General features: G+C 38.6%; 1 protein-coding gene across 1 annotated transcript in view; it reads left to right on the plus strand.

Moving 5' to 3' along the window:
- LOC306918396 (uncharacterized protein) overlaps positions 1 to 13,252 on the plus strand; it is a gene marked incomplete at its 3' end in the record, with an annotated part of 43,090 nt that extends 29,838 nt beyond the window's left edge. The window contains exons 2-5 of the mRNA XM_079531295.1: positions 4,782 to 4,964; positions 5,239 to 6,315; positions 12,893 to 12,963; positions 13,235 to 13,252. Coding sequence (XP_079387421.1) covers positions 4,913 to 4,964; positions 5,239 to 6,315; positions 12,893 to 12,963; positions 13,235 to 13,252 — 1,218 coding nt within the window. The 5' untranslated portion in view covers positions 4,782 to 4,912. The remainder of the gene's footprint in view (positions 1 to 4,781; positions 4,965 to 5,238; positions 6,316 to 12,892; positions 12,964 to 13,234) is intronic.
- Positions 13,253 to 16,009: the final 2,757 nt, after the last annotated feature.

The raw sequence follows: 16,009 nt of genomic DNA on the forward strand, positions 1-16,009 counted from the left end.
TGTTCTAAAAGTTCATGGACTCTCCATCGTCTGCCCCCTGTTTGAACCTGTTAAAACCGCGAAAGCATCTGTCATTTTAACATTCATCATTGCCTAAAAACAGCAGATATTCAAGCTTGCTTGTACATACTATTTTTGAACATTGGAGAAAAACCCTGAAAGTGTGAAAACTACTGATTTAGAAAGCATTTGTAGAGTAGATTTGTAGTTCACCCAAAAAGATGAATTTTCTTTCTTTTGTTTTTGTCTCATTCCTGAGCCAATAATTTGATGAGCAGGTCATTGGTCAGTAGGAGACACGTTGACTCCATGCACTGGTCATCACATTGCCTCAGGAATGCGACAAGGCTTCAATTATTACGTCATTTTTTAGGTGAACTACCTTTACATATCCAGATCCATTTGGTTCCATTTGTAGAGTTACATTAGCAATGGATTTTACAGTGTCGATTGGAGTCCTAGAGATCCAAAAGACTCAAACTAATACAAACTAAAATATAGCTGCAAGCAGCGATAAGGCGGGACCAAGAAAGAAGACAATACGCAATAAGAACAATATGCACAAATACGAATCACAGGCTGAGTTGTCGCTACCTGGATTTGAACCAGTGACCCTGTGGTCCAAAGGTGAGAGCTCTACCAACTGAGCTATGCAGACAGTCAGTTGACTCATTCTAAAAAGTAACATCATCCAGTATTTTTGGTAACAACTGTCCTGGTCTTTATCCATTACTACAGTGTGTTTTCATGTAACAGTGCTATTTGGCATGACCCTCTACCATACTGTACAGTTGCAAAAGCATATGACGCTGCATGTATGTATTGGGGACAAAAGAAGAATTTTCACAAACCAGAAATTTTCATTGGCTCATAAAAACTTCATTTTTTGACTTAAAATAAATGTACTACGTTTATTTGTCCGTATAGGTCCAAAGTTCACGTGTAGACGTTTTTGTGCATTTTTATCAAAGAACCTGGGAGGAGATACATTTTAACTGTTTCATATAATTACAAATGGCGGGTGATCTAAAGGTCAGAGGTCAAAAGTCAGAACACGAAAGTTGTTCGGCATGATGAGACACATATGTGTATCAAAGTGTCATTGCCAACGGTCAAACGGTTCATGAGATATGCACGTTCAAAGTTTGCATTTTCAATTGAGTGCTATAGCGCCACCATTTGGCCAATCATCATGGAGGGCCATGCCGTTTCCTCTACCAGACTACCGACTAGAAAACCGACTGCACGGTTCAGTCAGAACAGCTATTTTTGGCGGAAGGAGGAGGAGAAGGAGAAGAAAAATAAACACAAAAGCAATAAGTGACCAAAGTCACTTCGTGACTTCTTGGTCCCTTAATAAAACAATGTTGATGCTGTCCCTCACTACACCAGGTTGCACGCACACGCACGCACACACACACACGTTTTACAAGATACGTTAACATGTATATGGGCTTTTTATTAAGCTTTATGCTGCATGCAAATGAGAGCACAACACATATACAGACTAGCAGTGATAGTGGTTTGTTACTCAAAGTCAGAGATGGGTTGTGCAGTCCATAAAGTGAAATATCCTTGTGACAAGGACATTGTACATCTTCACTTGTGCTATGAGTATATGTGTTTCAGAAGCTAGTATTTATTAACCTTTTAGTAATAACCAGTAAGACTCCTAAGGTCAAGAAGCAGAGGTCGCGTGCACGCATCTACCTCGTTGATGGCAGACTGCAGTGCTGGACGAGCGCTGGCACTTTGGCATGGGGGGTCAGATCAACATGGAATGGATTCTGAATGGAATTAATTATTTGAGTGATACACTGAAAGGGATTGCACGTCTAACATATTTAAAACGTTTAAGTAGGTTAGACAGCCTTTCTTCCCCCTATCATAGGGTAGATGATTGTCCTCCTCTTAGACGACATTTACACCTGAATTATGATACGACACTTTTGATCACCCAGGATGCAAATGGTGAACCGGCCCATCGACACCTAGGATGTATTGAAACGCTAAGTATGACCAGGTCTATGAAGACGGATGACTGTTCTGTACAACACAACAGTCTTGTACAGAAACCACACCACTGTCTTCTAGGTACTAATTAAGGTTAAATCAATTTAAAGATTGAACTTACACTGTAAATTAATTCTAAACATGTACAGGGGATATAAGTCCAGATGTGAAGGAGTACTGTGTGTTCATGGATTGAGTAATTTGGAAAACAAATAAATGACTCATTGCACTTTACTTGTTTTGTGTCCTCCTTGGTTTTAATAAATGTTCAAAGTCAATAGTTTTTTGTATATGTGGCTTGTAGGAGTGTGTTGTGTTCATGACAATTTCAACCAGTAACATACATATAGAGAGGCAATAGAAAACATTATCATATTAAAGCAACTAACATTTGTAAAGATAAATTAAGATACTGGGATGTAAATCACAGTATAATGACTCTTGAGTCATTTCTTCTACTTAATGGCTCTGCTTCAGTAACAATTAATTACTATTTAATTATATTATTCCATAGTGTTAGACTGTACATATATTGTCCAGATACTCACTGTATGATTGTGCCTAATGTCCATACATATATGTATTGGATATAAATACATTAATATCTTCCTTCCTTCACTACAATAGGTTGTATTGTCCAGGAGGAATTTGGAGCAATCATGTACAAATTAAGTTTCTATGGGAACTTGAAAGACCTTGAAAGTGTCTCAGTCGCTCTGGTTGAATAACAAGAGGGACTCATTCACACACATGGAAAAGGACATGAATGGTGTTTTTTATTTTACGTAAATGACAGCAGGACGTGCATAGTAGATAGCAGCAACCTTATAGGAGGAATGTCTGTTTGTACAAAGAAATAAACATAAAATAATGTGTCACTACATAGATCAAGTGTCATTGAGTGGAAAATAAGGAAATTAATCGAATTAATTTAAAAGTTTAAAAAAAAGAAGGGAAAAAAAAAAAGAAAAGACACACACACACACACACAGCAGTGGACATGCAGTTATCTCAAATGGCAAACCTTAAAAGCCACCAGATAATTCACACTGGGGAGAAGCCATATGGATGTGGTCAATGTGGGCAACACTTCAAGGTGAACTAAATTTAAAGATTGAACTTGCACTGCAAATACTTCTAAACATGTTACTTGTCACTTTCACCTGTCATTCTGAATGTCTTTCTTTCTTTAGATTTGCCTCTTGTTTCATTGTAATTTGATTTAGATTTGACTTTTCATTGTCTCACAGTGAATATGTGAATAGAAGTGCTTGAAGTATACTCTGCTATATTTATTGTATCATTATTTACTAATAATTTATTTAAAAGCACATCAAAATTGTGCATTTCTCAACCAGTAACATAATGATTTTGAAAAAGAGAGGCAATAGTAAACATTATCACATTAAAGCAAGTAACATTTTTGCAAGATACATATGCTGGGATGTAAATCACAGTATAATGAGCAGCTGTTTCTTCTACTTATGGCTCTGCTTCAGTAACACTGAAGCAGTATTTTATTATAGTATTCAATATTGTTAGACTGTACATATATTGTCACTCACAATGTGCATAATGTCCATACATATATGTATTGGATATAAATAGATTCATATGTTACATATTAAGTTTACAAAGCAATCTCACAGTTACCAGTTTCTTTCTAGATTCTAGAAGGTTGCATATAGCATGACTGGGGGAGGAGGGAGGGGCGGAGCATGCAACAGTTTGTTAGGTTGTGATTGGTTGAGATATGGCTCTATTGTTCTCCTCTTTGGCATTGTCCAGATTTATAGCTATTTCTTTGCTAAGTTGATAACATATCGTTTTGGCTACTCCCTCTGGAAGGAAAATTAGCTGTCTTTACTCGAACCCCCAGCCTAAATTAACATAACTCAAGTGTCTTTTATAGTTTTATTGTCATTTTAACACAAACATACATTTAACACATGAACTAGCTATTAGGGTTCGGTTAGTTGGTGATTGGTTAGGTAAATAACCTGCACGAGACAGAAATATACATAATACATTCGTCAATTACAGGCAGGTTTACAACACATGGATAACACATTATTCATTGATTATTAATATTTTGCATTAACATACCATTGGTCAATGTGAGCTGTGTTGTTCATCATGTAGTTACATGAGGTATGGACTCTTCTTAGTTGGTTTGAATCTGAGCCTCTGTTTCCCTACACGCTTCCTAAATCTGCCAATGGCTAAGTCCCTCCTTTGGTTTGAGGGTACAGCCATTGGCTGTTGAAAGACCAGGAAGTATTTCACCCACTGACATGTGGTTTGACAGTGGAGATCATGACTAGCACATGGCCGGAGCACCCTGCTGTGAGGTTTACTCACTGTAGCCATGAGTGTATGGTAATTACATGGGCTGGTGGAATGGTCTATTTTCCCACTAGCTACTCTCAACTGGTTTATGAGAGTTTAGGGTTTAACACATTAATCATTTACATTCCTTTTAGGCACTGGGATTACATATCCACCTTTAGATAAATGCAAGCATAATGTCTTATAGTTAAACAGTTGTTGGTTTAGTAAATGCTGTTCTGTTGTTCCTTCACCAGCAGTGGGACAGTCTTTACTACCCTTGCATGGTGTCGTAATTCACACTCTTATCTCGTTCCTCCAGCAACTGCCAGGGGTCTGACAGGGGTCCTGGGCAGTTTTGAGCTTAGGTGCATGTTCTGTTACTCCACAACATATTTATTAAACATTAACACATCCCAATATCCTGGATATTTCCACAGGCATCCAAGCAGTTAGTGGCTCCACCTCAGGCTCTCTAGTATAAGAAGAGTTGGTCTGTGTCAGTTCTCCACAACTGCTCCAGGATCATTTCTGATCAGATCTGACTGTGGACTCCAGACTTCAGGCGAAGATGAACTCTATCAACCTCAACTCTGCTGAACAGGAGGAACCCAAAGACCATGGTATGTTACTTGCCACTTTCACCTGTCATTTTGAATGTCTCAATCATTTTGTTTCATTGTAAATCTTTAGATTTGCCTCTTGTTTCATTGTAATTTGATTTAGATTTGACTTTTCATTGTCTAACAGTGAATATGTGAATAGAAGTGCTTGTAGTATTACTTAACATGTATACTCTGCTATATTTATTGTATCATTATTTACTATTCATTTATTTAAAAGCACATACAAATTGTGCATTTCTTTATTAACAAATGTATCTTTGTTCCAATCCAGTGTTGCATCATCAGTCTGGCCTCCCTGTCTTGCCAAAAGTAAAGGAACACAAACCAAAAATGCATGGCTGTGACCAGTGTGGACAACGCTACCATTACATGTCCAGCCTTAAAAAGCACCAAAGAATACACACTGGAGAGAAACCCTATGGATGTGATCAGTGTGGAGAACACTTCTCTCAAATGTCCAACCTTAAAACCCATCAGAGAATTCACACTGGAGAGAAACCCTATGGATGTGATCAGTGTGGACAACACTTCTCTCTAATGTCCAACCTTAAAACGCACCAGAGAAGCCACACAGGAGAGAAACCCTACGGATGTGATCAGTGTGGACAACACTTCTCTGAAATGTCCAGCCTTAAAAAGCACCAGATAATTCACACAGGAGAGAAACCATATGGATGTGATCAGTGTGGACAACACTTCTCTCGAATGTCCAGCCTTAAAAAGCACCAGAAAATTCACACTGGAGAGAAACCCTATGGATGTGATCAGTGTGGAGAACACTTCTCTCAAATGTCCAGCCTTAAAACGCACCAGAGAATTCACACTGGAGAGAAACCCTATGGATGTGATCAGTGTGGACAACACTTCTCTAAAATGTCCAACCTTAAAATACACCAGAGAATTCACACTGGAGAGAAACCCTATGGATGTGATCATTGTGGACAACACTTCTCTCTAATGTCCAGCCTTAAAACGCACCAGAGAATTCACACTGGAGAGAAACCCTATGGATGTGATCAGTGTGGACAACACTTCTCTAAAATGTCCAACCTTAAAACACACCAGAGAATTCACACTGGAGAGAAACCCTATGGATGTGATCAGTGTGGACAACACTTCTCCCTAATGTCCAACCTTAAAACGCACCAGAGAATCCACACAGGAGAGAAACCCTATGGATGTGATCAGTGTGGACAACACTTCTCTGAAATGTCCAGCCTTAAAAAGCACCAGATAATTCACACAGGAGAGAAACCATATGGATGTGATCAGTGTGGACAACACTTCTCTGGAATGTCCAGCCTTAAAAAGCACCAGATAATTCACACTGGAGAGAAACCCTATGGATGTGATCAGTGTGGAGAACACTTCTCTCAAATGTCCAACCTTAAAACCCATCAGATAATTCACACTGGAGAGAAACCCTATGGATGTGATCAGTGTGGACAACACTTCTCTCTAATGTCCAGCCTTAAAACGCACCAGAGAATTCACACTGGAGAGAAACCCTATGGATGTGATCAGTGTGGACAACACTTCTCTAAAATGTCGAACCTTAAAAGACACCAGAGAATTCACACTGGAGAGAAACCCTATGGATGTGATCAGTGTGGACAACACTTCTCTTTAATGTCCAGCCTTAAAACGCACCAGAGAATTCACACTGGAGAGAAACCCTATGGATGTGATCAGTGTGGACAACACTTCTCTAAAATGTCCAACCTTAAAACACACCAGAGAATTCACACTGGAGAGAAACCCTATGGATGTGATCAGTGTGGACAACACTTCACCCTAATGTCCAACCTTAAAACGCACCAGAGAATCCACACAGGAGAGAAACCCTATGGATGTGATCAGTGTGGACAACACTTCTCTGAAATGTCCAGCCTTAAAAAGCACCAGATAATTCACACAGGAGAGAAGCCATATGGATGTGATCAGTGTGGACAACACTTCTCTCGAATGGATAGCCTTAAAAAGCACCAGAGAATTCACACTGGAGAGAAACCTTATGGATGTGATCAGTGTGGACAACACTTCTCTGAAATGTCCAGCCTTAAAAAGCACCATAGAATTCACACTGGATAGTAACCCTATGGATGTGAACAGTGTGGACAACACTTCTCCCAAAAGAGCAACCTTTAAACACACCAGATAATTCACACTGGAGATAAATCCTATGGATGTGATTAGTGTGGACAACACTTCTCTCAAATGTCCAGCCTTAAAACACACCAGAGAATACACTGGGGAGAAACCCTATGGATGTGATCAGTGTGGACAACACTTATCCCAAAAGAGCAACCTTAAAACACACCAGATAAAACATACTGTTTAAATTAACTGTTATTTTTGTATTTCTTATTCACTGAGTCAAGAGTCAGGCAGTTGATCAGTTGTTGGTGGCTTGTTTCTTTTTTTTAATTATTAGCATCCTATTGTTATACTATATAATGTCCAGCTACATTTTGCTGAAGATAGAGAAAAACAATATTATCCATTACCAATATTCATTTATTCTCAATCTTTGTCAATGTAATTGACATAGATTTATGTTTTTTTTCCTCCCATGGGTTGTCCATGCTTTATATGAAAAGTTATTTCACTGTTAGCAATGACTAAAACAAACTACCTATATAGTATTATGATGAATATTGAATAATGCTATTATGAATTTATTTTCTCCAAATTGCCATTTCTTATCATAGTAATTGATCTATGTAGTGACAGATTATTCTCTTTTTATTTCGTTGTTACAGTATGTTAGGTGCAGTCACAAATAAACGTAAAAAAGTCAAGATGAGCATTTGTTTAGATTTTGTTTATATGAGTACTGCATGTGGCAATCACAGCCGCAGTGACATGAAATACACTTTGGAAGACAATAACACACATTGTAATGTAGGAGCACATAACAGTTTTGCCAGAGAACATTTAAAACAAAATAAATGTTGAAATGTTGATACACCAATGAAAGAAAATCACACTGCATCACACAGACACAACTTGTCCATGTAGATCATCTAACTGTCCCCATTAGGCCTAGTGATCATAAACCATTTCAGTGCTAAATGAACCATTATGACATCAATATTGCCACCATGGGAGAACAAAAAACTTGGTAAATTATGTCAGGATATCTTTTCTCAAAGCATGCTAGAGGCCATTGTCCATCGATCTGCCCTATACTGTTACTGTCTGGATGTCCATTACCTGCTACTGGAGCAGGTAATAGACAGATGCTTTGCCACAATGATGCCATCACTGCCCAGGTGTTTGTGGGTTTCTATGATGCATTCAGACAGTGGTGAGGTTAAACAAGAGAGACTCATTCATACACATGGACAAGGACATGAATGGTGTTGTTTATTTTACATGTAAAATGACAGCAGGACATGCATAATAGATACAAATAAATTAACTGTTCTTTTTGTATTTCTTATTCACTGAGTCAAGAGTCAGGGTCAGTTGATCAGTTGTTGGTGGCTTGTTTCTTTTTTAATTATTAGCATCCTATATAATGTCCAGCTACATTTTGCTGAAGATGGAGAAAAACAATATTATCCATTACCAATATTCATTTATTCTCAATCTTTGTCAATGTAATTGACATAGATTTATGTTTTAGCAGCAACCTTTAGAGAAATGTTTGTACTTTACTTTTCGTTTTTTGCCACCATGCTTGTAGGAAAAGCTCCATTGTGCTTATGTTGAAATAAAACAATGTTGATGCTGTCCCTCACTACACCAGGTTGTGTGTGTGTGTGCGTGCGTGCGTGCACGCACGCACGCACGCACGCGCGCACGCGCGCACACACACACACACACACACACACACACAGCTTTTCCTAGCTGTCCTGTCCACTGGGCGGTTGCAGTTACATGAACTACCTGTAACTCCTATTATATTTTCTTATTTTAAATAAACATTCAACATCAACAGTTTGTTTATAGGAGCACAGTGCACTAATGTCAGTCAATCCAATGAATTATGCTTTGGAAGGAAATACAAAACACCAGTTTTACAAGATACATTAACATGTATATGGGCTTTACATTAAGCTTTATGCTGCATGCAAATGAGAGCACAACACATAAGAATAGCAATGATACTGGTTTATGTTACTTGTCAAAGTCAGAGATAGGTTGTGCAGTCCATACAGTGAAATGTCCTTGTGACAAAGACATTGTACATCTTCACTTGTGCTATGAGTATATGTGTTTCAGAAGCTAGTATATTCATTAGCCTTTTAGTAATAACCAGTAAGACTCCTAAGGGCAAGAAGCAGAGGTCGCGTGCACGCATCCGCCTCGTTGATGGCAGACTGCAGTGCTGGGTGAGCGCTGGCACTTTGGCATGGGGGGTCAGATCAAGATGGAATGAATTCTGCATGGAATTAATTATTTAAACTATACATGCATTACAAGTATATATGCTGACTGTAGATTCATAGGAGGAGGATGAATGTAATGTTGATTTGTTGCTTGATGTCATGTCCCACTAGAAAACATTCTATTAGTGTCACAAATAAAGACAATACAAATAAGATGCTGTTCCTTCACTACAAAAGGTTGTATTGTCCAGGAGGAATTTGGAGTCAATCATGTACACATTAAGTTTATATGGGAACTTGAAAGACCTTGAAAGTGTCTCAATGGCTCTGGTCGAATAACAAGAGAGACTCATTCACACACAAGGACATGAATGGTGTTGTTTAGTTTACATGTAAATTACAGCAGGACATGCATAGCAGCAACCTTTAGAGAAATGTGCTTTACTTTTCGGCTTTTTTGCCACTATGCCTGTAGGAAAAGCTTATATTATGCAATATTGTAAATATAAGCCCTCATTCACACATACATGGACAAGGACATGAATGGTGTTGTTTATTTTACATGTAAATGACAGCAGGACATGCATAATAGATAGCAGCAACCTTTAGAGAAATGTTTGTTTGTACTTTACTTTTCAAAGTCAGAGATAGTTTGTGCTGTGATGCCTCGTGTTTTACTCAAACAAGCTACACGTTTTTCCACCATGCCTGTAGGAAAAGCTCCAGTGTGCCTTTGTTGACTTTGTTGATTTCATTGCAAAGGTATCACTGTATAACCAACCTTGTAGCACTACAGAACAGAGAACACACGCACACACGCGCACACACACGTTTTACAAGATAACTTAACATGTATATGGGCTTTTTATTAAGCTTTATGCTGCATGCAAATGAGAGCACAACACATATACAGACTAGCAGTGATAGTGGTTTATGTTACTTGTCAAAGTCAGAGATAGGTTGTGCAGTCCATAAAGTGAAATATCCGTGTGACAAAGACATTGTACATCTTCACTTGTGCTATCAGTATATGTGTTTCAGAAGCTAGTATTTATTAACCTTTTAGTAATAACCAGTAAGACTCCTAACGTCAAGAAGCAGAGGTCGCGTGCAAGCATCTACCTCGTTGATGGCAGACTGCAGTGCTGGACGAGCGCTGGCACTTTGGCATGGGGGGTCAGATCAACATGGAATGGATTCTGAATGGAATTAATTATTTGAGTGATACACTGAAAAGGATTGCACGTCTAACATATTTAAAACGTTTAAGTAGATTAGACAGCCTTTCTTCCCCCTATCATAGGGTAGATGATTGTCCTCCTCTTAGACGACATTTATACCTGAATTATGATACGACACTTTTGATCACCCAGGATGCAAATGGTGAACCGGCCCATCGACACCTAGGATGTATTGAAACGCTAAGTATGACCAGGTCTATGAAGACGGATGACTGTTCTGTACAACACAACAACAGTCCTGTACAGAAACCACACCACTGTCTTCTACTAATTAAGGTGAAATCAATTTAAAGATTGAACTTACACTGTAAATGAATTCTAAACATGTACAGGGGATATTATAAGTCCAGATGTGAAGGAGTACTGTGTGTTCATGGATTGAGTAATTTAGAAAACAAATAAATGACTCATTGCACTTTACTTGTTTTGTGTCCTCCTTGGTTTTAATAAATGTTCAAAGTCAATAGTTTTTTTGTATATGTGGCTTGTAGGAGTGTGTTGTGTTCATGACAATTTCAACCAGTAACATACATATAGAGAGGCAATATAAAACATTATCATATTAAAGCAACTAACATTTTTCCAAGATAAATTAAGATACTGGGATGTAAATCACAGTATAATGACTCTTGAGCAGTCATTTCTTCTACTTAATGGCTCTGCTTCAGTATTGTCCAGGAGGAATTTGGAGCAATCATGTACAAATTAAGTTTCTATGGGAACTTGAAAGACCTTGAAAGTGTCTCAGTCGCTCTGGTTGAATAACAAGAGGGACTCATTCACACACATGGAAAAGGACATGAATGGTGTTTTTTATTTTACGTAAATGACAGCAGGACGTGCATAGTAGATAGCAGCAACCTTATAGGAGGAATGTCTGTTTGTACAAAGAAATAAACATAAAATAATGTGTCACTACATAGATCAAGTGTCATTGAGTGGAAAATAAGGAAATTAATCGAATTAATTTAAAAGTTTAAAAAAAAGAAGGGAAAAAAAAAAAGAAAAGACACACACACACACACACACAGCAGTGGACATGCAGTTATCTCAAATGGCAAACCTTAAAAGCCACCAGATAATTCACACTGGGGAGAAGCCATATGGATGTGGTCAATGTGGGCAACACTTCAAGGTGAACTAAATTTAAAGATTGAACTTGCACTGCAAATACTTCTAAACATGTTACTTGTCACTTTCACCTGTCATTCTGAATGTCTTTCTTTCTTTAGATTTGCCTCTTGTTTCATTGTAATTTGATTTAGATTTGACTTTTCATTGTCTCACAGTGAATATGTGAATAGAAGTGCTTGAAGTATACTCTGCTATATTTATTGTATCATTATTTACTAATAATTTATTTAAAAGCACATCAAAATTGTGCATTTCTCAACCAGTAACATAATGATTTTGAAAAAGAGAGGCAATAGTAAACATTATCACATTAAAGCAAGTAACATTTTTGCAAGATACATATGCTGGGATGTAAATCACAGTATAATGAGCAGCTGTTTCTTCTACTTATGGCTCTGCTTCAGTAACACTGAAGCAGTATTTTATTATAGTATTCAATATTGTTAGACTGTACATATATTGTCACTCACAATGTGCATAATGTCCATACATATATGTATTGGATATAAATAGATTCATATGTTACATATTAAGTTTACAAAGCAATCTCACAGTTACCAGTTTCTTTCTAGATTCTAGAAGGTTGCATATAGCATGACTGGGGGAGGAGGGAGGGGCGGAGCATGCAACAGTTTGTTAGGTTGTGATTGGTTGAGATATGGCTCTATTGTTCTCCTCTTTGGCATTGTCCAGATTTATAGCTATTTCTTTGCTAAGTTGATAACATATCGTTTTGGCTACTCCCTCTGGAAGGAAAATTAGCTGTCTTTACTCGAACCCCCAGCCTAAATTAACATAACTCAAGTGTCTTTTATAGTTTTATTGTCATTTTAACACAAACATACATTTAACACATGAACTAGCTATTAGGGTTCGGTTAGTTGGTGATTGGTTAGGTAAATAACCTGCACGAGACAGAAATATACATAATACATTCGTCAATTACAGGCAGGTTTACAACACATGGATAACACATTATTCATTGATTATTAATATTTTGCATTAACATACCATTGGTCAATGTGAGCTGTGTTGTTCATCATGTAGTTACATGAGGTATGGACTCTTCTTAGTTGGTTTGAATCTGAGCCTCTGTTTCCCTACACGCTTCCTAAATCTGCCAATGGCTAAGTCCCTCCTTTGGTTTGAGGGTACAGCCATTGGCTGTTGAAAGACCAGGAAGTATTTCACCCACTGACATGTGGTTTGACAGTGGAGATCATGACTAGCACATGGCCGGAGCACCCTGCTGTGAGGTTTACTCACTGTAGCCATGAGTGTATGGTAATTACATGGGCTGGTGGAATGGTCTATTTTCCCACTAGCTACTCTCAACTGGTTTATGAGAGTTTAGGGTTTAACACATTAATCATTTACATTCCTTTTAGGCACTGGGATTACATATCCACCTTTAGATAAATGCAAGCATAATGTCTTATAGTTAAACAGTTGTTGGTTTAGTAAATGCTGTTCTGTTGTTCCTTCACCAGCAGTGGGACAGTCTTTACTACCCTTGCATGGTGTCGTAATTCACACTCTTATCTCGTTCCTCCAGCAACTGCCAGGGGTCTGACAGGGGTCCTGGGCAGTTTTGAGCTTAGGTGCATGTTCTGTTACTCCACAACATATTTATTAAACATTAACACATCCCAATATCCTGGATATTTCCACAGGCATCCAAGCAGTTAGTGGCTCCACCTCAGGCTCTCTAGTATAAGAAGAGTTGGTCTGTGTCAGTTCTCCACAACTGCTCCAGGATCATTTCTGATCAGATCTGACTGTGGACTCCAGACTTCAGGCGAAGATGAACTCTATCAACCTCAACTCTGCTGAACAGGAGGAACCCAAAGACCATGGTATGTTACTTGCCACTTTCACCTGTCATTTTGAATGTCTCAATCATTTTGTTTCATTGTAAATCTTTAGATTTGCCTCTTGTTTCATTGTAATTTGATTTAGATTTGACTTTTCATTGTCTAACAGTGAATATGTGAATAGAAGTGCTTGTAGTATTACTTAACATGTATACTCTGCTATATTTATTGTATCATTATTTACTATTCATTTATTTAAAAGCACATACAAATTGTGCATTTCTTTATTAACAAATGTATCTTTGTTCCAATCCAGTGTTGCATCATCAGTCTGGCCTCCCTGTCTTGCCAAAAGTAAAGGAACACAAACCAAAAATGCATGGCTGTGACCAGTGTGGACAACGCTACCATTACATGTCCAGCCTTAAAAAGCACCAAAGAATACACACTGGAGAGAAACCCTATGGATGTGATCAGTGTGGAGAACACTTCTCTCAAATGTCCAACCTTAAAACCCATCAGAGAATTCACACTGGAGAGAAACCCTATGGATGTGATCAGTGTGGACAACACTTCTCTCTAATGTCCAACCTTAAAACGCACCAGAGAAGCCACACAGGAGAGAAACCCTACGGATGTGATCAGTGTGGACAACACTTCTCTGAAATGTCCAGCCTTAAAAAGCACCAGATAATTCACACAGGAGAGAAACCATATGGATGTGATCAGTGTGGACAACACTTCTCTCGAATGTCCAGCCTTAAAAAGCACCAGAAAATTCACACTGGAGAGAAACCCTATGGATGTGATCAGTGTGGAGAACACTTCTCTCAAATGTCCAGCCTTAAAACGCACCAGAGAATTCACACTGGAGAGAAACCCTATGGATGTGATCAGTGTGGACAACACTTCTCTAAAATGTCCAACCTTAAAATACACCAGAGAATTCACACTGGAGAGAAACCCTATGGATGTGATCATTGTGGACAACACTTCTCTCTAATGTCCAGCCTTAAAACGCACCAGAGAATTCACACTGGAGAGAAACCCTATGGATGTGATCAGTGTGGACAACACTTCTCTAAAATGTCCAACCTTAAAACACACCAGAGAATTCACACTGGAGAGAAACCCTATGGATGTGATCAGTGTGGACAACACTTCTCCCTAATGTCCAACCTTAAAACGCACCAGAGAATCCACACAGGAGAGAAACCCTATGGATGTGATCAGTGTGGACAACACTTCTCTGAAATGTCCAGCCTTAAAAAGCACCAGATAATTCACACAGGAGAGAAACCATATGGATGTGATCAGTGTGGACAACACTTCTCTGGAATGTCCAGCCTTAAAAAGCACCAGATAATTCACACTGGAGAGAAACCCTATGGATGTGATCAGTGTGGAGAACACTTCTCTCAAATGTCCAACCTTAAAACCCATCAGAGAATTCACACTGGAGAGAAACCCTATGGATGTGATCAGTGTGGACAACACTTCTCTCTAATGTCCAGCCTTAAAACGCACCAGAGAATTCACACTGGAGAGAAACCCTATGGATGTGATCAGTGTGGACAACACTTCTCTAAAATGTCCAACCTTAAAAGACACCAGAGAATTCACACTGGAGAGAAACCCTATGGATGTGATCAGTGTGGACAACACTTCTCTTTAATGTCCAGCCTTAAAACGCACCAGAGAATTCACACTGGAGAGAAACCCTATGGATGTGATCAGTGTGGACAACACTTCTCTAAAATGTCCAACCTTAAAACACACCAGAGAATTCACACTGGAGAGAAACCCTATGGATGTGATCAGTGTGGACAACACTTCACCCTAATGTCCAACCTTAAAACGCACCAGAGAATCCACACAGGAGAGAAACCCTATGGATGTGATCAGTGTGGACAACACTTCTCTGAAATGTCCAGCCTTAAAAAGCACCAGATAATTCACACAGGAGAGAAGCCATATGGATGTGATCAGTGTGGACAACACTTCTCTCGAATGGATAGCCTTAAAAAGCACCAGAGAATTCACACTGGAGAGAAACCTTATGGATGTGATCAGTGTGGACAACACTTCTCTGAAATGTCCAGCCTTAAAAAGCACCATAGAATTCACACTGGATAGTAACCCTATGGATGTGAACAGTGTGGACAACACTTCTCCCAAAAGAGCAACCTTTAAACACACCAGATAATTCACACTGGAGATAAATCCTATGGATGTGATTAGTGTGGACAACACTTCTCTCAAATGTCCAGCCTTAAAACACACCAGAGAATACACTGGGGAGAAACCCTATGGATGTGATCAGTGTGGACAACACTTATCCCAAAAGAGCAACCTTAAAACACACCAGATAAAACATACTGTTTAAATTAACTGTTATTTTTGTATTTCTTATTCACTGAGTCAAGAGTCAGGGTCAGTTGATCAGTTGTTGGTGGCTTGTTTCTTTTTTTTAATTATTAGCATCCTATTGTTATACTATATAATGTCCAGCTACA

The sequence above is a fragment of the Electrona antarctica genome, assembly GCF_951216825.1.
Source record: "Electrona antarctica genome assembly, contig: scaffold_277, whole genome shotgun sequence".
NCBI lineage: Eukaryota > Metazoa > Chordata > Actinopteri > Myctophiformes > Myctophidae > Electrona > Electrona antarctica.